General features: G+C 39.4%; 1 protein-coding gene across 2 annotated transcripts in view; it reads left to right on the forward strand.

Annotated features, from left to right (window-relative positions):
* WARS2 (tryptophanyl tRNA synthetase 2, mitochondrial) overlaps window positions 1-23,615 on the forward strand; it is a 112,349-nt gene that overhangs the window by 83,940 nt on the left and 4,794 nt on the right. For both annotated transcript variants that reach the window (XM_032249586.1, XM_032249587.1), the window contains 2 exons: window positions 14,435-14,515; window positions 17,395-17,480. In XM_032249586.1, coding sequence (XP_032105477.1) covers window positions 14,435-14,515; window positions 17,395-17,480 — 167 coding nt within the window. The remainder of the gene's footprint in view (window positions 1-14,434; window positions 14,516-17,394; window positions 17,481-23,615) is intronic.

Genomic DNA, 23,615 nt, shown 5'->3' on the forward strand with positions numbered 1-23,615 from the left:
CCCCTCCTCTCCTCTCTCTCCTCTCCTCTCTTCTCTTTTCTTTTCTTTTCTTTCTTTTTTTCTTTCTTCTCAGAATCTCCCTCTGTTGTCCAGGCTGGAGTGCAGTGGAGTGATCTTGGCTCACTGTGACCTCCGCCTCCTGGGTTCAAGCAATTCTTGTGCCTCAGCCTCCCAAGTAGCTGGGACTATAAGTGTGCACCACCACACCCAGCTAACTTTTTTGTACCACCACGCTCAGCTAGCTTTTTTGTAATTTTAGTAGAGACGGGGTTTCGCTATGTTGATCTTGAACGCCTGACCTTAAAGAATCCACCTGCCTCGGCCTCCCAAAGTGGTGAGATTACAGGCATGAGCCACCATGCCCAGCCACCGCTCAGAATTTTTTCTAGCCATTTTGTTTCTCTGTAATTCTAGACTAGTATTTCCAGCTCTCTTCTAGACATCTCTATGTGAATATCTTTTCAGAATGTCACATTCAGCGTGTCTGAAACCAGACCTTTCCTTTTTGCCTCAAACCAGCTCTTCCATCTGACTTTTAAAAATAGTTTATTGAAACAAAACTCACATGCTATAAAATTTACCATTTTTTCCAACTTGAGAAATGTTTCATCTATATTTTTACATAGTTTTTTTTAAAAAATGTGAAATTCTTAAAACACACATAATATTAAATTTATCGTCTTAACCATTTATAAGTATACAGTTCTGAAATGTATATTCACATTGTTGAATAACCAGTCTCCAGAACTTTTTCACCTTGCAAAACTGAAAATTCTATATCCATTAAACAATAGCTCATTCCCCTCTCCCCAGTTCCTGGCAACTCCCACTTTACCTTTTGTTTCTATGAGTTTGACTACTCAAATGTATATCTCACATAGGTAAATCATACAATATTGGTCTTTTTGTGGCTGGCTTATTTCATTTAATGTAATGTCCTCCAGGTTCACTCTTATTGTAGCATGTGTCAGGATTTTTTTACTTTTTTTTTTTTTTTTTTGAGACGGAGTCTTGCTCTGTTGCCCAGGCTGGAGTGCAGTGGTGTGATCTTGGCTCACTGCAACCTCAAGCAATTCTCCTGCCTGAGCCTCCCAAGTAGCTGGGACTATAGGCATGCCTGGCTAATTTTTGTACTTTTAGTAGAGACAGGGTTTCACCATGTTGGCCGGGCTGGTCTCGAACTCCTGACCTTGTGATCCCCCCGCCTCAGCCTCCCAAAGTGCTGGGATTACAGGCATAAGCCACCACGCCCGGCGAATTTTTTTACTTTTTAAGGATGAATGATATTAAGTCATATGTTTATACCACATTTTGTTTATCTAGTCTTCTTATAATGGACATTTGGGTGGGCAGCTTCCATCTTTCAGCTATTGTGAATGATGCCCTTCTGAACTTGACTGTACAAATATCCTCTGAGATCCTGCTTTCAGTTCTTATGTATATATATGAGAACATCTGAATCATATGGTAATTCTACTTTTAATTTTCTAATTCTATTTTCCATAGTAGCTGCACTATTTTATGTTCCTATCAACAGTGTACAGGAGTTCTAGTTACTGCATATCCTCACCACGCTTAGTATTTTCTGGGAGCTTTTATAGCAACCATCCTAGTGGCCATGAGGCGATATGGCATTATGGTTTTGATTTGTATATCCGAAATCATTAGTAGGATTGGGCAACTCTCATGTTTGTTGGCCATTTGTATATGTTCTTTGGAGAAATGTCTATTTAGGCCCTTTGCCCATTTTTCAATCGAGTTGTTGTTTTGTTTTGTTTTTGCTGTTGATTTGTAGGAGTTCTTTATTTTAAATTTCTTATTTAATAATAATAATTATTATTTGAGATGGGGTATCTCTCTGTTGCTCAGGCTGGAGTGCAGTGGTGTTATCATAGGTCACTGCAGCCTTGACCTCCTGGGCTGAACCTATCCTTCTGCCTCAGACTCCTGAGTAGCTGGGACTACAGATACATGCTACTATGCCTAGTTAATTTAAAAAAAAATCCATTGGTGGGGGTAGAGATGGGGCCTCCTTGTGTTGCCTAGGCTAGTCTTGAATTCCCGGGCTGAAGCAATCCTCCTGTCTTGGCCTCCCAAAGTGCTGGGATAACAGGGGTGAGCTAGCACACCTGGCCTTAAGAATTGTTTGTATAATCTGAATGTTATCTGCTTATCAGACATATGATTGCAAATATTTTTCTCCCATTTTATAGGTTGCCTTTTTACTTTGTTGATTGGGTTTCTTGATGGAGAGAAGTTTTAAATTTTGATATAGTTCCAAAAAACCTTTATTATTTTGTTGAACCTAAGTTCCTGGGGCTATCAGGCATATCCACATAGAATTTTAAATTAAACCTTACTGAAAAGATAGGTTTGATAAGAAGTCAGCTGTCTGCTCTCAAGTTCCACAGGTCAGTCCTCTTATTTTTTGTCAAGGTAGCTAATTCGGGGGATGTACTATTTGTAGATTATTATTGTTCCCAATTATTCATTTTTATTTCTTGTAAGACCAGAGATCATCAAACTTTCTGTGAAAGGACAGGCAGTAAACATGTTAGACTTTGCAAGCAGCACTAGTATTTTATCAGTATTAGACTAAGGAAAAGTATAGAGAACTCCAAATGTGTGCAGACAGATGTTTACTGGCAAACAAGACTACTGAGAGGAGGAAGACCAGTTGAAGTGAGTGAGTTTATCATCGACACAGAGTTTCCTAAATTAAAATCAGAACCCCAGAGTTCCTTTTAAGGGGATTTGTCATGGGATGATAAGAGTCTAATAAAAATAACTCAGCATAAATTGCTAATTTCCAAGAGGAAGCAATAAGTGAGAATTTCTGAGTCTGAATAGTCTTCCAAGTGTCCTGACTTAAACTTACAGGACCCAATTTCTAGGACGATAACTTTTATATGAGAAAAAGTAAAATCTTAAGGGACACAGAGATTTGATCCAGGATTTACTGAGCCAGCTAATCCCTTGAATCGATTGATGCCTATCAGCTGTATCTTTCAGAATCATGCTGTCTATCCTGTATTCTTTCTGTTAATTAAATATTTTTGAAATTTAAAAAAAAATTAAAAATTAGCCCAGCTCAAAAACTTTAAAAAATATATAGTGAGATACCATCTCATATCAGTCCGAATGGCTATTGTTAAAAAGTCAAAAAATAACAGATGCTGGTGAGGTTGTGGAGAAAAGGGAACACTTATGTGCTGTTGGGGAAAGTATAAAGTTCAATCATCGTGGAAAGTAGTGTGGCAATTCCTCAGAGAGCTAAAAGCAGAACTACCATTCGACCCAGTAATCCCATTACTGGGTATATACCCACAGGAGTGGAAATCAGTCTACCATGAATATCCACGCACACGTACGTTCACTGCAACACTATTTGCAATAGAAAGACAGAAAGAACTTAAATGCCCATCAGTGGAAGATTAGATAAAGAAAATATGGTACACAGGCCACATTTTATCATGGATTACTGTGCAGTCATAAAAAAAGAACAAGATCATTTTCTTTGCAGGAATGTGGATGGAGCTGGAGGCCATTATCCTTAGCAAACTGACACAGGACCAGAAAAACAAATGCTACGTATTCTGTCTTATAAGTGGGAGCTAAATGATGAGAATATATGGACAGAAAGGGGAACAACAGACAGTGGGGCCTACTAAAGGGTATACAATGGAAAGAGGGAGAGAAGCAGAAAAATAACTAATGGATATGAAGTTTAGTACCTGGGTGATGAAATAATCCGTACAACGAACCCCTGTGATACAAGGTTACCTCTATAACAAACCTGCACATACACCCCTGAACCTAAATTAAAAGATTTTTTTAAATAGCAGAATACAGAAAATGGTAAAACATTCGTATTCCCAATACCAAAAATGAATATTAATATTTTTCCCATTTGTTTCAACTTCTTTATATTAAAAATATTATAGGTGAAATGGAAGGTTCCTTCAATCCTTTCCCTTCCTGTTCCCTTTACCCCTCCTGATTGCATCCTTTTCCTCTATCCCCAGGCAACCAAAATCTTGGATTTGGTGTCAGTCTAGCCCATTTTTTTATACTTGTTTTCATGTGTAATTCAATGAACAAAATTCCATTTTTGTTTGTATGGTTTACATTTTTTTTCATAGTTGATATCATAGTATCGTATTTTTCTGCAGTTGTGTTTTTTCTCACACTGGTATGTGTTTGTTATCTACCCATGTTTATTCATATAAATCTAGCTCACTTATTTGTTGTACAGTATGTAATTTTATACGTATGCACGTTTAGACATTTCTCTATAAATGTCTATTGTTAAATTTTATGCATACATTCATTAAACAAATATTTATTGAGTATTTACCATGTCTTAGGTACTATAGCCTAGTACCTGGGACATATTATATTAGTGAATAAATCAGATAAAAATCTTTGCTACCATACTACTTATGTTCTATTGGAGTAATATATAATAAATAATAAATAAGGCAAACATAAAGTATATTAGAAGATGATAAGTGATATGGAAAAAGATTAAGGAGAACTGGGACTGGGATTAATGGGAACAGACTGCTATTTCAGTGTGGCTTGGGTAAGCCCCCTTGATAAGATAATGTTAGAGCAAAGACAAGGTGAGAGACTTAGGGGAAGACAATTCCTATCAGAGTAAAGCTGGTGCAAGCCCTTAATGTGAGAGTGCAATTGGTGTTTTCCGGGAACACCAGAAAGCCAACATGGCTGGAGAAGAGGGAAAAAGGGGAAAGGAGTAGGATTTGAATCACAAAGATGACAGAGTTGAGACAGAGGAGGTGACTGTGTCTCATCTTATAGGCTGTTATGAGGACTCTGGCTTTTACTCTGAAAAAATGAAAAGTACGTGAAATATTTTGAGCAGAGGAGTGGTGTGATCTATGTTGTAAAGTGATGTGATCTATGTCACTTAGGCCGGGGTGTTAAGCATAGACTGTAGGGAGCTAGATGGAAGTAGGGAGACCAGTTAGGAAGTTATCACAGTGCTTCTGAGGAGGGTTGTTGGTGTCTCAGACTGGAGTGCTAGCAGGAGTTGTGGTGAAAAGTGGTGAGACTCTGAATATATTTAGAAGGTAGAGGCCACAAGATTTGCCGATGGATTAGCTACAAAGTGTGAGAGAGTACAAGGAGCGAAGAATGACGTCAAGGTTTTTGCCTAAGCAACCGAAACATTGGAGTTACCATCCACAGAGATGTGACAGCTGTGGATAGGGCAGATTTGGGATGGAGGATCAGGAGTTACCTTTTGGATGTGTTGAGCTTGAGAACCTGTTAGATATCCAGACAGAGAGGCTGAGTAGGTAGCTGGGTATATGAGTCTGGAGTTCATCAGCAAGGTGTGGCTGGAGTTATAAATTCAGAAGCCATCAGTTACACACATTTTACTTAAAGCAGTGAGATGAGATGGCATTGCAAAGGGAGTGGGTATAAAAAAGAAGAGAAGAAAAAGACTGAAACCTGGGTGTTAGCAATTAAGAAGTCAGGGGGAAGAGGAGGAACAGGCAAAAGGAGACTGAAAAGAGAAACTGCTGACATAGGAAGAAAACATCCCAAAATGTAGCATCTAGGGGAGTCAAGAAGAAAACATATCAAGGTAGAGGGAGTAACTAATTGTGGCAAATGCTGTTGAATATGTCAAGTGAGATGTTACTTCTCCTTAACCATTAGCATTGAGGACAGTGATGACCAGTTTGCGTGGAGTGGTGGAGGTGAAACCTATTAGAATGGGTTTCAGTGAGAATCAGGTTGGGGGATGCGGTCCCGTCAAACACTGCGGCAGCTCTGATATCTTCATCTTTCTTCAGTGATGGGAACCCATTCTCCCCCTTAACCATGTTGAAAGGAACTGGAGTTGGCTTTGATTTGGGGGCTACCTACTTCCGTGTGGAGTGATTTTTTAAATTCTATTTTCTAATTCTCTCTTCAGCTATACACTCTAATATTTATCACATCTATTGAGTTTCTCTTTCATGACTCCAACTTTTATATTCGCATTTTCCACTTTTAATGTAAGCTTTATGTTAGGTATAACAAACATACAGAATAGTACAAAACACTAAGTGTACACAGATCAATCCATTTTTATAAACCGAATACACCTATGTAAGTGGTACCCAGAATGCCCCTCATTCTTCTTCCTTATTGCTACTACCCCTTACCCTCAAGATAACCTGTTTATACAGATTCTATAAATGGGATTATGTAGTATGTACTTCTTTCATAGTCTGTCTTCTTTCATATTATGTTTGTGAGATTGATTTGTGTTCATGCATATCATTGTTCATTCATTGTCATTGCCGTAGTATTCCATTGTATGACTATACCACGATTTATATTTCTGTTTTAACTCCAGCTGGACATTTGGATTGATCAGAATTTGGGGCTATTACAATATGTTCTTGCACATATATTTTATGGAACATATTGCCCACATTTCTGTTGGATATATACCTAAAAATGGAATACTTGGGTCATGGTGTATGTGAATGCTGAGCATTTTCCGAAGTTGGTGTAACAATTTACATTCCTACAGCTAAGTGTTCCGTTTAGTCAGCACCCTGACATACTTGATACTGTTGGGTTCTTCACTTTAATTGTTCTGATGAATCTTTATTGGTATCATATTGTGGCTTTAATTCGCATTTAATGCATGTAATTTGCATTTTCTGATGATTTCTGAGGCTGAGTATTTTCTGATATATTAATTTCTCATTTGGAGATCTTATTTTATGTGAATTACTTATTCATATTTTGCTAATCTTATAGGGTTATCTACTTATTTATTATAAATTTGTAGGAGTCCTTTACATATTCTCTGTACCAATATATTCTGTGTAGGTATTGCAAATAATCTTCTCCCAGTCTATTGCTTGCTTTTTCACCCTTTAAATGGTGAATTTTGATAAAGAAAAGTTCTTAATTGTAATGTAGTTTAATTTGCCAAGATTTTTTGCTTTATATTTAGTGCGTTTTGGGATCCTATTAAAATCTTTACTGGCTAAAGGCAATTTAAAATTCAATCAACTGATTTAATTTTTCCTACAAATCTTTTAAATATCCATTATTACTTAGGCAGAATATTTTAGGCTACTGTAAAGAATATCAGCTTCCTCAAGAGTATAATTTATGTATCAGTTGTCTTTCATCCACAAAATATCAATTCAAGCCTCATATAACTCCATTCCATAAAACCTTTTGTTCCTTTTTATCAAACCCAGAAATTCTCTTGAGTATTTTTCTTCCCCTCATTTATTTATAAGCACTCTGTCTTCTATTTTCAGAGATAACAGAGCCTGATAGATGTGGATTCCTCTAAAACTGTTTGTTCTCCGCTCTGAGCTCACAAGATGCTGTCCTCATCTGTCTTTACGTGCCCCGTCTCCTCTTTCAGTGGAAGATACGGAAGATATTTCATCATCCATTATTTTATCTCCGTTGAGTATCATTCCTTTTCCTCCTTCAGGAATATTGTTCTTTGAATTATCCCCTTTCCTGAATCTTTAGTGGCTCTCCCTCTGCTCAGTACATCGACAGTACATTATCTCACTTTAGAAAACAAAAGGAAATGTGTATTTTCTAACTCCTACCAGTAATCCCGTCACAATACTTCCTTGAAAAACAAATGTCTTACACATGTGATTAATGTGCATAATACTAAACATACCCCACACAATTCATGCATATAAAACTAGTGAATCTAAATAGGGCAGAAGGATTGCATCAAATTCAGAATCTTCTTGTTGACACAAGAAAGGTTCCCTTGTCCCCCTCGCGGGGTGTGCAACAGGGGGAGTAGCTTGCAGTGCCCCGATGCTCAAAACCTCCAGGGGAGCATACAGATGGGCAGGTGTGGGGCTCTGACCCCATGGCTGTGTCTAGGGGTGAATGTTTACTGCTGAAGCCCCCTTGGGCTTGTATCACCGGGTGCTCTTTTAGTGTAGCTGTCTGTAAAAGACTTGTGTTAGTCAGCTCAGTTAGACCCCTGCCTTACCGCAAAGACAGGGCTTTCTGTATCCTTGGGTTCTTGCCTTGGTGTACCAGAAGAAATGGATCACACGTGGGCTTGGAGAAGGTGTGCAAGGTTTTATCGAGTAGAAGCAAGTCTCAGCAGATGGGGGAGCCAAAAAAGAGATGGTTTTCCCCTGGAGTTGGGCCGCTTGGTAGCCAGGGTTCTGCTCCCACTGCCCCAGACAAACTCCGTGTCGTTTTGCTGTCGGTGGCTTGTCGGTGTGCCGGTACAAGTCGGGCCACCCGTGCGTCTGGTGTTCCTCCGCTGATGTGCTCCCCTCACGTCCAGGGCCTGGTTTCTGCCTGCTAGGGTCTTGGGTTTAATTATTATTATTTTTACTTGTTATTTTTTTGAGACAGAGTCTTGCTGTGTTGCCCAGGCTGGAGTGCAATGGCTGACCTCGGCTCACTGCAACCTCCATCTCCTGGGTTCAAGCAATTCTCCCACCTCAGCCTCCCAAGTAGCTGGAATTAAAGGCACCCGCCATCATGCCCGACTAAGATTTGTATTTTTAGTAGAGACGGAGTTTCACTGCGTTGGCCAGGCTGGTCTTGAACTCCTGATGTCAGGTGACCTGCCTGCCTCAGCCTCCCAAAGTGCTGGAATTACAGGCATGAGCCACCGCGCCTGGCTGGATCTTGGGGTTTTTAGAGGCACAGGATGAGGGTGCAGCAGACCAAAGTGGTCTTGGAAAATGCAACATTTGGCCAAGAAAACAAAAATGTTTATCCTCATCTAGGTTCATGGGCACAGGCCCAGGGATGGAGCCCTAGCCATAGACCATGCCCTGCCCCTCTTTTATATCCTTTAAAGAGACCAGGCCCTTCCCTTCCCTGCCCTGCCCTTCCCTTCCCCAGTTCTGTGTCATTATGACATTAAACTGTAATTATGCAAGATGTTCCCATGGAGGGAAACTGGGTTAAGGGTATATGGGATCACTCTGTATTATTTCTTACAACTGTATGTGACCATATGATTATCTTAAAAGTTAAAACAGAAGTATTTCTAAAAATTATAATAATAAGAGCCACTATTTATTGAGTGGTTACTATGTGCTGGGTTCTATTTACATACCATCAGGTGAATATTACTGTTAACCTCATTTTATGGATGAGAAAACTGAGACACAGAGATGAAATCACTTACACAGAGTCACTCAGTGACCAAGTGGCAGAACTAGAATTCAGACCCAGGCAAACTCACTCCGAAGACTGAGCTCTTAGCTGTTCTGCAGTGCTTCATGCGTATCTGTCTTTATATCCTGCCTTCTAGACTCACTCGTCAGCCCACTGCAATTTACCTTCCATCCCAGTCACTCCCCTGAAACTGCTTTTGCCTGGATCACCAAGTCTCTTGCCAAATCGAATGGTCCTATTCTTTGTACAGGCTTTGCTGTTGTCTACACATTCAACAAATACTTCCTGAGTATCTACAGTGTACCAAGTTACGTTCTACAGCTGTGAAAAAGATAGAATGAGAGGCTTGAAATCTTCAGTTCTTTCTTTTCTGCTCATCACTGCTGACTTGTTTGTGGGTGGTCAGTAGGCCACTTCATTGTCCATGCCTGTGCTTTTCTGTGGCTAATCAGGTTATATAACTAGTTTGTTTGTGGTTTTGCAGCATAAATAATAAAATAGTATATTTAGATACCATTTCCCCTTTTTCCCCCAAATGGAAATCTGTACCTTTCCAAGCAATTGTCATGAATATAAATGAAGACGACCTGAATGAAATCCTGAAGTACCCTACCCTTCTTATATAATTGTGAAAAATGAATTGTGAAAAATGAATCGCCATTGACCTTTTACCTACTTTTTCTGTATGAGGATAATTTGAATTAATTTTACACTCACTATTTTGGAAACACCAGGAAGATCCGTGCAGAATATTAAGTTTCATTCCATATGTCCAAATAAAAAGCTACTCCAAGGAAAATACTCAGCTTCATAGGGAGACGGTGGTAGCTTTTCGCTTATCACCAAAGCTAAGCGTTCGAATCAGAGTTAAAGAGGCGTCATCTTGTCTCTTTCCACATATTCATGGTTATTATCTGTGTTTTCATTCTTTCTCCCAATTCTGTAAAGAAGAAAAAAAAGTCTCTCCTACGTTTTCATGCCACAAAAACAGCTCTTGTTTTAATAGTTCTAATGGGAGTGTATTTTCCTTGGTGATTGGATGCAACTCTGATCTTCTTGCCTACATCCCGAGTTGCTTACTGTTTTTGTCTGATAGATATTTGTTTACAGCAGCAGTTAGCAATTTGCATGGACCGTGTGTCAGTGTCACTGCCCTCAAGGAAACCCGAATGCCTCTTAGAAGAAAGATGACAGATTCGGTCCGGGGACTTGCAAAACTTTAAAAGTGATTCCTTGTCAGACCCGTGAAAAACGACTCTTCCCTCTCTATAACTTGAGGGAAAAAATGAGAAACTGTCTTACAACAGATGGCGATTCCTTGCTAGTAAAACAGGCCTGGGCTGATTAAGCTCCACTCCTTTATGTTCTTTTTGCAAAACCCACAAAGAACACATTTGGGGCCACTTTTCAGAGTTGGCAACAGTCTCTGCTTTTTAAGGAAATCATGTGAACATAAAAAACAAAAGCCACAGTCGGTGGAATCCCCAGAGTCCAGAAATGGGATGCATGGTCCTTAAATTCTAGGTCATCAGGCTTGGTAACTTGATTAAATTCAGTTAAAACAAAAACAAATTTGAGAAAGTTTATATTTTCTTGTTGAGTAGGCTTCTTAAAAAAAAGAAAAGGAAAAAGAAGAAGAGGAGGAACTAGAAACGATAAAAATACCCTTTGGGGTGATGGAGTAGGGTGATTTCTAACTTTCAAATTACCTTAGATCTAAAGAATTCAATCTTTAATGTTAAGTCCAGTGCCTTTTTCCACCATTTACAAAATGGAAAGTGCTATAGCTGCTTTGATATAGTTAGAAGTCATTTAGAGAGGCTTGGAACTAGTGTGTAAATTGTGTATGTGCGTGTGTGTGTGTGTGTTTTTTAACAGAGAGAGAGAGAGAGAGAGAGAGAGAGAGAGAGAGAGAGATCTGTCTCTTCCTCTCCTAAGAGTCCCATCCTTATGATCTCATTAAATCCTAATTACCTCCTAGAGACCCTATGTCCAGATACAGCCACATAGGGGGTTAAGGCTTCAATATATACATTTAGTGAGGGGACATAATTCAGTCCACAGCACTGGGGCCATAAGTAAGGCTATCAGTTGGCAGAGAGTAAGCCAATAGAGAAGTTAAATAGGCTAATGAGATAAAGAATAACTCAAGAGATGCTGGTTGGCATGGGTGGGGTGGTTAGTGTAATATGGGGGGTATGGCATGTCTTCGTCTGGAGCTGTTGTATAATGTCTAATAAACGCATTCTAAAATTTGAAAGAAAAATAGTATGTTAACAACGTTGCTCCACTGTTTTCTGGCTTGCATTATTTTTGATGAGGAATCTGTTGTCATTTTCATCTCACTCCTCTTTTTTTTTTTTGGAAGAAAGAGAGAAAGAAAAAAAAGAATGAAAAAAAAAAAGAATAAAGGAAAGGAAGGAAGAGGAAGAGGGAGAGAGAACAGGGGTGTTGCTTTATTGCCCAGGGTAAAAGGCAGTCCAAAAATGGGTATGCCTGTAATTATGTTTAATAATAGAGACAAAAAAAAATGAGGGAAGAAAATAATTAACAAGCAGCCAACCAATATTTCATTTAAACCTGTAAATACATGTGATGTAGTACTGACAAGAGTGCATATTCTGTGTATTTAAAGTGGAGAGTTCTATGAATGTTAATTAAGTCTACTTGTTCGGAATCTGAGTTCAAGTCCTGAATATCAATGTTAACTTTCTGTCTCATTGATCTGTAAGTCTCCCACTATTATTGTGTGGGAGTCCAAGTCTCTTTATAAGTCTTATATATCTGGGTATTTCTGTATTGGGTGCATATATATTTAGGATCTTTAGCTCTTCTTGTTACATTGATCCTTTTATCTTTATGTAATATCCTTCTTTGCTTCTTTTGATCTTTGTTGCTTTGAAGTCTATTTTATCAGCAAAAATTGCAACTCCTGCTTTCTATTTATTTATTTTTGCTCTCCGTTTGGTTGGTAAATTTTTCTCCATCCCTTTGTTTTGAGTCTTTGTGTATCCTTGCATGTAAGATGGATCTGGATGTAGCATACCAATGGGTCTTGGCTTTTTTTGCCTGTCTGTGTCTTTGGATTGGGGGATTTAGTCAATTTAAATTTAGAATTAATAACAATATATATGAGTTTGATGCTGTCATTTAATGTTGGCTGGCTGTTTTGCCCATTAATTGATTCAATTTCTTAATTATGTTGATGTTCTTTATTTTTTGGCATTTTTTAGAAAGGCTGATACTGGTTGTTCCTTTCTATTTGTAATGGTTCTTTCAGAAGCTCTTGTAAAGCAGGCCTGGTGGTGATGAAATCTCTGAGTGCTTGCTTGTTCACAAAAGATTTTATTTTTCCTTCGCTTATGAAGCTTAGTTTGGCTGGATATAAAATTCTGGGTTGAAAGTTCTTTTCTTTAAGGATGTTGAATATTGGCCCCCACTCTCTTCTGGCTTGCAGGGTTTCTGCTGAGAGATCTGCTGTGAGTATGATAGGCTTCCCTTTATGGGTAACTTGACCTTTCTCTCTGGCTGCCCTCAGTATTTTCTCTTTCATTTCAACCCTGGTGAATCTGGCGATTATGTGTCTTGAGGTTGGTCTTCTTGAGGAATATCTTTGTGGTGTTCTCTGTATTACCTGGAGTTGAATATTGTCCTGCCTTGCTACGTTGGGAAAGTTTTCCTGAATAATATCCTGAAGCGTATTTTCCAGCTTGGATTGATTCTCTTCGTCACATTCAGGTACACCTATCAAACGTAGATTAGGTCTTTTCACATAGTCCCATATTTCTTGGAGACTTTGCTCGTTCTTTTTTATCCTTTTTTTCTCTAATCTTGTCTTTTTGTTTTATTTCATGAAGTTGGTCTTTGACCTCTAATATCTTTTCTTTTGCTTGATCAATTCGGCTGTTAAAACTTGTGCATAGTTCGCGAAGTTCTCGTGTTGTATTTTTCAGCTCCATTAATTCACTTATATTCCTCTCTAAATTGTGTGTTATTTTTAACATTTCGTCAAACCTTTTTTCAAAGTTCTTAGTTTCTTTGCATTGGGTTAGAACAAGTTCTTTTAATTCCCAGAAGTTTCTTATCATCCACTTTTTAAAGCCTGCTTCTGTTAATGGAACACAGTCTTTCTCCATCAGGCCTTGTTCTGTTGCTGATGAGGAACTGTGATCCCCTGTAGAGGGAGAGGCATTCTGATTTTGGGTATTCTCAGCCTTTTTAGGCTGGTTTCTTCCCTTTGTTATAAATTTATCCATCTGTGGTCTTTATAATTACCATCTTTATAGTTGGGTTTCTGAATGGACGTCCAACTTGTTGATTCCTGGTGCTAAAATCTGAGCAACCCACTGCCCCGGCCAAAACGGCAGCTTTAAGATTGATGGTGCTGGCCGGGCACGGTGGCTCAAGCCTGTAATCCCAGCACTTTGGGAGGCCGAGGCGGGTGGATCACGAGGTCAAGAGATTGAGACCATCCTGGTCAACATGGTGAAACCCCGTCTCTACTAAAAAAAAAATACAAAAAATTAGCTGGGCATGGTGGCGTGTGCCTGTAATCCCAGCTACTCAGGAGGCTGAGGCAGGAGAATTGCCTGAACCCAGGAGACGGAGGTTGCGGTGAGCCGAGATCGCGCCATTGCACTCCAGCCTGGGTAACGAGAGCGAAACTCCGTCAAAAAAAAAAAAAGATTGATGGTGCTTTTGTGACTCTGCACCAAGAGCCGCCGCTCCAAGGCAGCGGCAAAACCGCCTCGCCGGCCTCAAGAGTCGCGCTGGCGACACGTGGGTCTCCCCCGCTGGGAATCTCCTGGTGCGTGAGCAACAAAAATTGATCTGAAAGTGTGGCGTCCTCTCGTTCTCTGCTCTTTCAGTGGGAGCTACAATCCCGAGCTACTAGTGATCAGCCATCTTGGATCTCTCTCTCCGTGTTTTTTCTTAATAAGCTTGAAACTTTACAGATAGATGCCACTGGACATCATGAAACTTTCTCACTGAAGATGCTGAAGCAGAGTCTGGTTACCCACTTGCTAAGGATATTGTAAAGTAGACTTAAACACTAGATTAATAATCAGATCAGTTAGCTTGTATTATTTCTTCTTCACCTAAGAGTCTATCCATCATGAATCAGAACTAAGTCCCCGTCACCTGTTCTTATAATAACATTGATTTGGGGTATTTTCAGACATTTAAGGTAATATTTACTATTTAGTTTTTCTTACATGCAAGAAAACACTGGCCACTTTACTAATGTTCTATTTTATTTCATTAGGTGCCTGAACACACACAATTAAGTTGGATCCTTTCCTGCATGGTCAGACTACCTCGATTACAACATTTACACCAGTGGAAGGTAAATGCCAGTAATCTGATTAATAAACAGACAACAAGGTCTTTTTCCCTTCCTGTGTATTTTTGTGTTAGGCTCTGTGAATCCTGAGTTTACTCCTCCCGGCTCTGCAACTCACCAGTGGTTGAACAGCATCTTTAACCCCCCTGCTTCAGGGTATTAAACAGAAAGTAAAAGGCCTTTCCAAGATTCCTTCTGACTTAAAAATTATGTCAATTGTTTTTATCTGTGTACAGTTGAATCCGTTACCTTTGGATAGACTTGGTTATGACCTTGAACAACCACATCATAGTTGACAAACAATCACAAATTCTGGATTACTGGACCCTGAAGTTGCCTCCCATTTCCACTGGGACTAACTGGCAGTAAGGAAAGAATGTTTTCATTGTGGAGAGAAGAGACGACATATTTTCTTTAACATTTAAACAAGTTGAGTCCAGGCAACAGTTCAAACCCACAGAAAAATTAGGGCTGTACTTTTTCTAAGAAGTTCAACCAAGAAAGATAAATTGGATAATTCATAGTACTTTACTTCCATTTATTTTTGAAACTGGATAACCCCAGTGTATGTAGCCCCCAACTACGTCAAAACTAATTTCAATTTGAAGCTTCTTTTGAGCCTATTTTCAGGACCACTGATTTCCTCAAAAGCTAACCTTTAGAAGCCTTCACATATGCTCCAGAGAGAAACAGACAAACCTTTAAAGTGGCAGCGCCTAAATGCTGTAATCTGAATGTGTCCCCCAAAATTTATATGCTAAAACCTAACTCCCAAGATGATAGTATTAGCAGGCAGGGCCCTTGAGAGGTGATTAGATCATGAGGGCAGGACCATCAGGAGTGAGATTAGTGCTCTTGTTAAAGCACTGATCTCTTAGAGCACTGATCTCTTAGGGAGACCACTTGTTCCTGCCATCATATGCGAACAAAGCTAGAAGTCACTGTCCATGAACAAGGTTCCTCACCAGATAGTGACTTTGCCTTAATCTTGGACTTCCCAGCCTCCAGAACTGTGAGAAAGAAATGTCTGTTGTTTATAAGCCACCTAGTTGGGTATTTTTGTTATAGCAGCCTGAGTGGACTAAGACACTTAATAAATAAGACAGTACTGGTAATGCTCTAGATTCATTACTTGCCATAAATTAGAAATAACGTTTCATAATCCTCTCTGCCATATTTTGGTTTTAGGCAATACCTTCCCATTTTATCATAATATTCTACCCTTAAGTATAATGTTGAAATCCTTTTTATAGGAACTGAATACTAATCTAGTAGCAACTATTCCCACTTTAAAACACCATCTACGTATCTCCTGATAGCACATTATTAGTGCATGTACTGATTCTGGAAAGGCCTTTCCACTAGTGGATGATTGCCTGTTTGTAGGAAAAACATGGATTTCATGATACTAACTCCCCTGCTGCAGCTGCACATTGCTGACTTGTTGTTTGGTTCTCTGAGTAGAGCTACTTATTAGATGGGAATATCCTGTGAAGTTTCAAGGCCAAAGATATAGCATCTCTTGTAAAATAAATGGATACTTGGGTGTGTGGACAAATCTTACTCATTTAGTTAATATGAATCACTTCCCTCAAGTTCGATTATTTCTGGATGAACTGAGCGACTGAATTTATAAACTGGTTTTATTCCAGGGACCAAGCTCATGAGCTCACAAACATGGGGATCCCCTACCAGGGTCCAACCACACTCTTTAAGGCTCAGTCTGAAAATACAACAACTTCTTTCCTTAGCCATAGTAATTTTGGCGTTTCATAATTTAGTTACAAACTTAACTTCTCTGAGCATACTTCAAGTGGTTTCCAGCTTAGCAGCCAGTGCTCTAGGCCATTCAGAGGAAATATGAATGTTTGAACATACAGTTCCTTCACTACATCTCCTAGTTACAAAGTTCATGATAAAGACCAGTTCATAATGATCACCGGGTAAAGATAATGGGAGTTTAATTTGGAAATGCACAAATTGGAAAATAACCCAATTTTTAAAAGTTGCCATCACATTCAATTTATAGCCTTTTCACATTAGCATAGTGGACCTTGGAATCACAAGGGAGAGGGAAAATGTAAAGAGCATTAATATTTATTGAGTGCCTATTATGTGCTCTAGATGCCTTACATATATGTTACTCATTAATCCTCTAAATAACCCTGACCTCAGCAACCCCCACCCCACCCTTCTATGCCACTATTCCGCCTTTCGCTGTCCCAATGGAGAAGGCTAGATGCCCTTATCAGATCCTCCCACAGCACTGGAATCTTCCCCTTAGGGCACTTCTTACACCTTCTTATTACTTGTTTAACTGTCTCTTCCCAAACGGCCTATAAGCCTCATGAAGGGGACTACTTATTGATTGCTGTATCTCTAGCGCCTACCATGACATAAGACTGACAGAAAAGGTCATTAATATTTAATTAGTATTAATGAGGGAATGACCATAGCATGCTGTGAGACATTTTGGCAAATCTCCATGTATAAGCAGTAGGGCTTTTGATGTTAACTCATGTTAATTTGTAGAAATTTAATTTCATGATAACTGTGACCTTGTCTGTGAAACGTGGAATTTATCCGATTTGGAACCAATAAATCCCTATATCCTTACTTTAATAAAATAAATGAACAGTAGCAGTGCAGGGTCCTTTAAAGGGGCGGTGGTGAAATGGATTCACCTTATTCCTCCCTCAGCCAGGAACATGAAGACAAGCTAGCCGGAAGATGGCTAAATTGCTAAAAACGAACTGACATATGATGTTACAGGTGGCGTCAGATCGCAATTTGCTTGTTTTAAAGTTTTCTTAATTTAGCAGTATAATTAGGTTCAAGTCAGATTTCAGATTTCTTCTCCTCGTCTCTTTCACCTCTCCCAGGCCAAGACTGCCAAGCAGAAGCACGACGGCACGGCAGGCCTGCTCACGTACCCAGTGCTCCAGGCGGCCGACATTCTGTTGTACAAGTAAGAAGAGAGTTCACCCTGGTATTGTACACACTCATGGTGACAAGAGTGTTTTATCCTATTCAATACAGACTTGATTCATGGGCAAAGGGAGGTGCAGAAAGGGTCAGATGTCTGAATCAGGTTATATCTATTCCCCAGCAATAGGTACTGCATTATAGAAGTATGTCTCTGTGAGAAACTCATAATATTAAGAGCTAACATTTAAATCGCACTTACAATGTGTTGGAAACCATTGTAAGTGCTTTAAATACATCAACCTTTACAACAGTCTTCTAAAATTTGCACTGTTATTGTCCCAGTTTTACAGATGGAGAAATCGAGGCACAGAGTGGTAATAGCATACCCAAAGTCATGTAATTAGCAAGGCTTGGAGCCAGGATTTGAGTCCAGGAAGTTTGGATATAGAGTCTGTGCTCATAACCAGTATGCCATATATATTTCCCAAGTGTTGATCAAACTTCAGGCTTTTTAAATGTTGGTTTAAACATTTAAATCTCGCTGTGTTAACAGAAATGTTCTATGTCTGTGCTAGATCCTGTAGCCAGTAGCCACATGTGAGGCTTTTGAGTGCCTGAAATGTTGCTAGTGCCACAGAGGAGGTAAATTTTAAATTCTGTTTAATTTTAATTAAATTAAATTTACATAGCCACTGTACTAGACCTACAGGTTGATAGCAAGTTTTAAAATATGATTCAGGGTACCTGTACTTTTCCTGGACCCATAATCTATCCAGTCAGCTACTGCTGCCACTTAAATTCCTCAGAAATACACACCTGAGGATGCTGATCCCTGCACTCACTGTGCTACTGGCCAGGGTTTCTGATTTCATCCCCGTCTCAATTCTTCATGCTAACTCCTCATCAGCCTCCCTCGACCCCCATTTGGCCTTCTAGAGATAAAGCCTCCCAATTGGCCTGCACTTACAGCGATGCTACTATTAAAGCTTCTGGGAAAAGAAGACACTTTACCAACGTTTCTGCATCCCTTCCCCCTAAAGCTGTGAACTAGAATTATTTGCATGGAAGTCTGATAATAACATGAAGATGACAGTATCTGTACCTTGTGGCACGACTCCAATGCCCTTGTGCAATTATGATGGAAACAGCCAAAAGAGCAGCTGCTTAGCTCAACAAACAGGGAATGTCCATGAGCACATGCAGCCTATCTTCAATTCTGATGCAAACTTACAAAGATTATTTGTCTGTTTGTTGTATTAACTTGAATGCTGGACTCTTGATAACATTTATTATTTGTAGTAAGCGTTTTTTGACTTGCTTAAAAGGCTAGAACACTTTTCTCCAATAAGTAGCAAATGAAAGCGTAATGAAAGTCTTAATAATACATTTTTCTAGACAGATTGGATATTTGCTTGAAAAGGTTCTGTGAAGAAACTTGATTTTCTCACCTGTAAAATGGGAATAATTATTAGGCACAGGCTTATTAGAGGATTAAAATGAAATATAGGGCAGGCAGTGCTGTGACTAGGAGCTGTTACTTGATTATGACTAATGATGACTGTGTCTTTGATGATTACAATGTTGTCTAATTTTGTTTCACGGCCTACTTCTTTATAGAACCAAAGGCTGGCCAGGCACGGTGTTGCATGTCTGTAGCTCCAACTACTTGGAAGGCTGAGGCGGGAGGATCGCTTGAGCCCAGCTTGGGCAAAATAGTGAAACCTTGGCTCCAAAAACAAAAACTGAGAACTGTCAGCACCAGATTAAGAAAACACATGAGCATGGTAGATTTCCTTAACAGTTCAAGAGCTGTAATGGGAGAATCCTCTGAGCTTAGGGTTATGGAAAAGCATAAACTTTAACAAGAATGACTGCACTCTTATGATACCGTGGAGCAAAGGATGGGAAGGGGCTTTAAGGAGCCCCTTCTTTAATTCCGTTGCTTTACAAGTGCAGCCCGGCGTGGTTTAACAACTTGCCTGAAGCTGTGCAGCCAGTCAGTTGACTTTGGAACCCCGGGGCAAGACTGTGGGTCTACAGCACTTTTTCTGCTAATGTTCATTTTGCGTTTGTCTCCTTACGTTTTCTCTCGAGTTTAGAAATTCCTAATTGCTCAATGATAAGTAGCAGAGTCAGGATTCAAACTCAGGTTTGATTTTCAGGCTATATCATTGTTTGCCCTATGACAGAGATGAGGTATTTGAGGGTATTTTTGTTTTTGTTTTGCTTTGTTTCAGACATTTCTGGATTTTGAAAAAGGTCGTAGCCAGAATGTCTATGAATATTTGCATTATAAATGTAGATAGGTAGAATGCTAGATTGAAGGGTGGATAAAACATCTGTGGTTTTTTTTCTACCAGCAAATCTACGTGTGACCTCTTCATAAAATTTTGATGCAAGCCAAATCTTAGTGTTTCCTTTTATCAAAATCATCATTAGAATGAGTGGCATGGTGGGCCAGAGAACAAACATAATAGAAAGAAAGAGAAGAGGAGCCTTTCAGATAAGTTTATACAAGATTTATCTAACTGTTTTGGCAGAACTTTGTAAGGAACCCAGGAATGGACCGCTGAGACCATATTCAGCTTGAGAATATGATAAGTACAAGATATTTGAATATAGACAAAATATTCCAATGCTCAAACATAGCAAGTGTTCATAGTTTTTATTCTGCATCTATATTATTTTTCCAAATGCCTAATTTCAAATAGCTGGCTATATATCAAGTAAATATTTTTTCCCCTTTCTCTCTCTCTGTGTGTGTATGTATATGTGTACACACACATAAAGGCACACACATATGTATATAATTTTTATCAATATACAACAGATAGTTCCTAAGTACCTACAATACCACTGATCTGGAAAAAGGTACTATGCTTAGCCTTGAGGCAAAGGAAAGAAAGGACTTTTCACGTGTTGAGCGTTATTTGCCAGGCATCTACTAACTGCTACACACTTGTTACCTACTCAGTTCTCACAATAGCACTATAAAATAAGTGAGTGGTATTATCCCCATTTTACAGATGAGGAAATGAAGCTTCAGAGAGGTTCCACTAAGTTCATTCAGATAGAGATAAAGAGAGTATCTGGGCTAATCAGATTATCTTTCTCAAGAATTTGAAAAATTTGGGAAGAGGATAAGAAGACTGGAAACCATCCGGGCATGCGTGGCTCACACCTGCAATCCCAGCACTTTGGGAGACTGAGGCAGGCAGATCATCTGAGGTCAGGAGTTCAAGTCCTGCCTGGCCGAAATGGTGAAACCCTGTCTCTACTTAAAATACAAAATTTAGCCAGGGGTGCTGGTGTGCGTCATAGTCCCAGCTACTCAGGAGGCTGAGGCACAAGAAGTGCTTAAACCTGGGAGGAGGATCTGGGAGGATCTCCCTCTTGCCACAGGGAGCCAAGAGGCTGCCACTGCAGTCTAGCCTGGGTGACAGAGTGAGACTCCATCTCAAAAACAAAAAAAAAAGAAGACTGGAAGTGAAAGTAAAAATGATATAGAAAAATGAGACAACGAAGGCCTCAAGAAACTTCAGGCAGAAACCAAACCAAACCAAAACCCAGAAAGTATAGAGATTAAAATGATTGCTCAGAAACTTCAGGCTGGTAGAGTCAGAGAAGAGGTGTCATCACAGTGTCTGAGAATCAGGCTACTGCCATTGAGGACCATTGAAAATAAGCTTTTTGAGAGCTTTTAATTATTATTATTTCTCTTTTTTTGAGACCATCATAAAACAGCATTTGAGAGCTTTTTCTAAGAATGCTAGCGTGCCTAAAGCTGCTTTGGAGACTTTCAATTCTTGAACTGCTTCGTTCTTTGTGAGGCCAGTCAAGCCTGGATTTTTCTGACGCGCAGGAAGCTATTCATTTCTGCAGTCTGCTCATAGCCACGTATCCACCCATACTACCTAAGCAATAATTTTTTTAATCTTTTGCTTTCCACTTTCCCTCTATTGGGCAAATGCCTACACCTAACCAGAACCCTGCTGAAAGACAGTCTGAGAAATGCAGTGTCCAGGCTGCCAGCCCCTGAAAATCAAGAGGTAGCATAGAAGGGAGAGAATGGTGCTGAGATGTCAACAGATAATCCAGTACGCTCTCCAAAAAGTAACAGGAAGCCATTTGTACATTTTAAGGATACAGCGAATTTGATATGACTTACGCTTTTAAAACAGAATTGATGAAAATACAGAGAATGGATTTTAGGAAGACAAGAATATCTGGGGCAATCTGCTTAGAGGCTATTTCAGTAGTCTAATATGGACCATGATGGTGACAATGAAGATGAAGAAAAGTAGACAAATATACGAGGTATGTAGGAGGCAAAACTGATAGGCCTGGATGTATACGAGAGGGAGGTGTCGGGGATGACCCGGTATTTCTGCCTTACCCAACTGTATTGATAGTATTGCTGTTCACTGAGTTAGGGGATGCTGAAAGAAGACTAGCCAGAAGAATGTAGAGCTTTATTGGGTATTATGTCTCCTCCTGGAGGCCTTAAATCTTTAGAAAGTAAACCCTTCATTGTATCTTTCACAGTACGCAGCTCCAGGTCTTTCACATCGTGGGTCTTCAGTAAGTAAGTGCTGAATTAGAGCGTCATTATTGCATATCCAACAAGCAACCAGTGATGAGGAATTAATCCTTTATGACAATAAACACCACCAAAGTCCTGTCCTAGCCAGGCTGGTTAAAGGCAGCAGCACTGAAAACTTACAAACACAGCCAAAAAAGTGGAAACAGAAATAATAAGAGAACAAATCTCTGTGAGCAGATATATGTAGGCAACGATTATTAATCTGGACAGTAATTCTGCCAGAAGGGTGGGGTGATCTTAAGTAGTCATAGATGCAAAAAGGAACTAAGCAAAAGAAAAATGGTTTAGTCACCAAAGGAGAAGATCAGAGGCATTATTATGTGACAGAAGTTATAACAATCAGAATTATGAAAGGCATTTGTTTTATGTTGCGTCTAAGAAACCACAGAGTAACTAAAAAAAAAAGAAAATAGAAAAAAGAGAAGATACATTAATATGGATATCATTATGTAGGGTATAAATTTTTAAAGAGCAGCACTAAATTATTTGAAGTGAAAGGAAGCCTGAGGAAAAAGGCTAAAAATGTGAAAGGCACATAAGTGAGTAGAATCAAAGACAGGATGAATTAATGTAAAGTGTCAACTCAATTGATGAGAAGTAAAGGCCAAGATAAATTATAGGAGGTGAAAGGGGCAGCAGGAGCACAGGGAGGGGAGGCCTGAAACAAACACGCCAAAATCAGATGAAAAAGCCAAGTGGAGCAATAGGGGCAGGTGAAAAACATTAGCATTTTTTAAATCCTTTTTTTTTTTTTTTAAAAAAAAAGCAAAACCCCACAGAATTGTGAGAAAAGAGGCAAGGGTCCGACATCAGGCAAAGATGCATGCAGAGTCATTATGAAAACTAAATGTGTTTTCTGTTTAGTTTGGTTGCTTTGTAAATCTGGAACCATTTTGACATGTGGAAATATTCATTTTGATGTGCTTAAAGTGTATTGATTATGGTAATAGTTTTTTCTGTGTTAGTTGCAGTCCATTGTGATTTCCTATGGGCTACTGTAATTGCTTTTAACCTGCTCTGTTGGCTAATTTGGCTTGGAGGCATCAAGGTGACCTCTGCATGTCAGCCTCACTATAATTACAAGACAGGAGTAGCAAAGTCCACTCCAAGAAGAGAAAGTCACAAAGGTAGGGTATCTGTGTGTACATCCCAGAGAGGAGCACCATGTAGGGCCATGAGTGCTGAGGAAAACATAAAAAGGACTATATTTGTCTCTGCCACTCACTGGTCCAGTGGCTTTCTACCCCAGGCTGTGTGGAAGACAGCAATAGCTTTGGCCCTCACAATTATTTGGTAGAATTTCCCACGTTCACTTATTGACCTTAGAAGAAGAGAAACCACATCTGGGTCTGCTGTCATGTTTCTTACATTTTGCCTTTTCATTCATTGTTCTATTCCTGTTTTTTGTTTTTTTAATTAAAAGAGCTCTCAGAATTCCTGTAACATATCATTTATATTCTGGGATTACCTGATCAGATATGCGAACTGTCAGTTTCAAGTAAGTTTTCTACGCATATCAGCATCACTGCCCAGGTCTGTGACTACCTCTGGGATTATGCATTGATATCTGTG

The sequence above is a fragment of the Sapajus apella genome, unplaced genomic scaffold (assembly GCF_009761245.1).
Source record: "Sapajus apella isolate SASKATOON/1434 unplaced genomic scaffold, GSC_monkey_1.0 scaffold69, whole genome shotgun sequence".
NCBI classification, from domain to species: domain Eukaryota; kingdom Metazoa; phylum Chordata; class Mammalia; order Primates; family Cebidae; genus Sapajus; species Sapajus apella.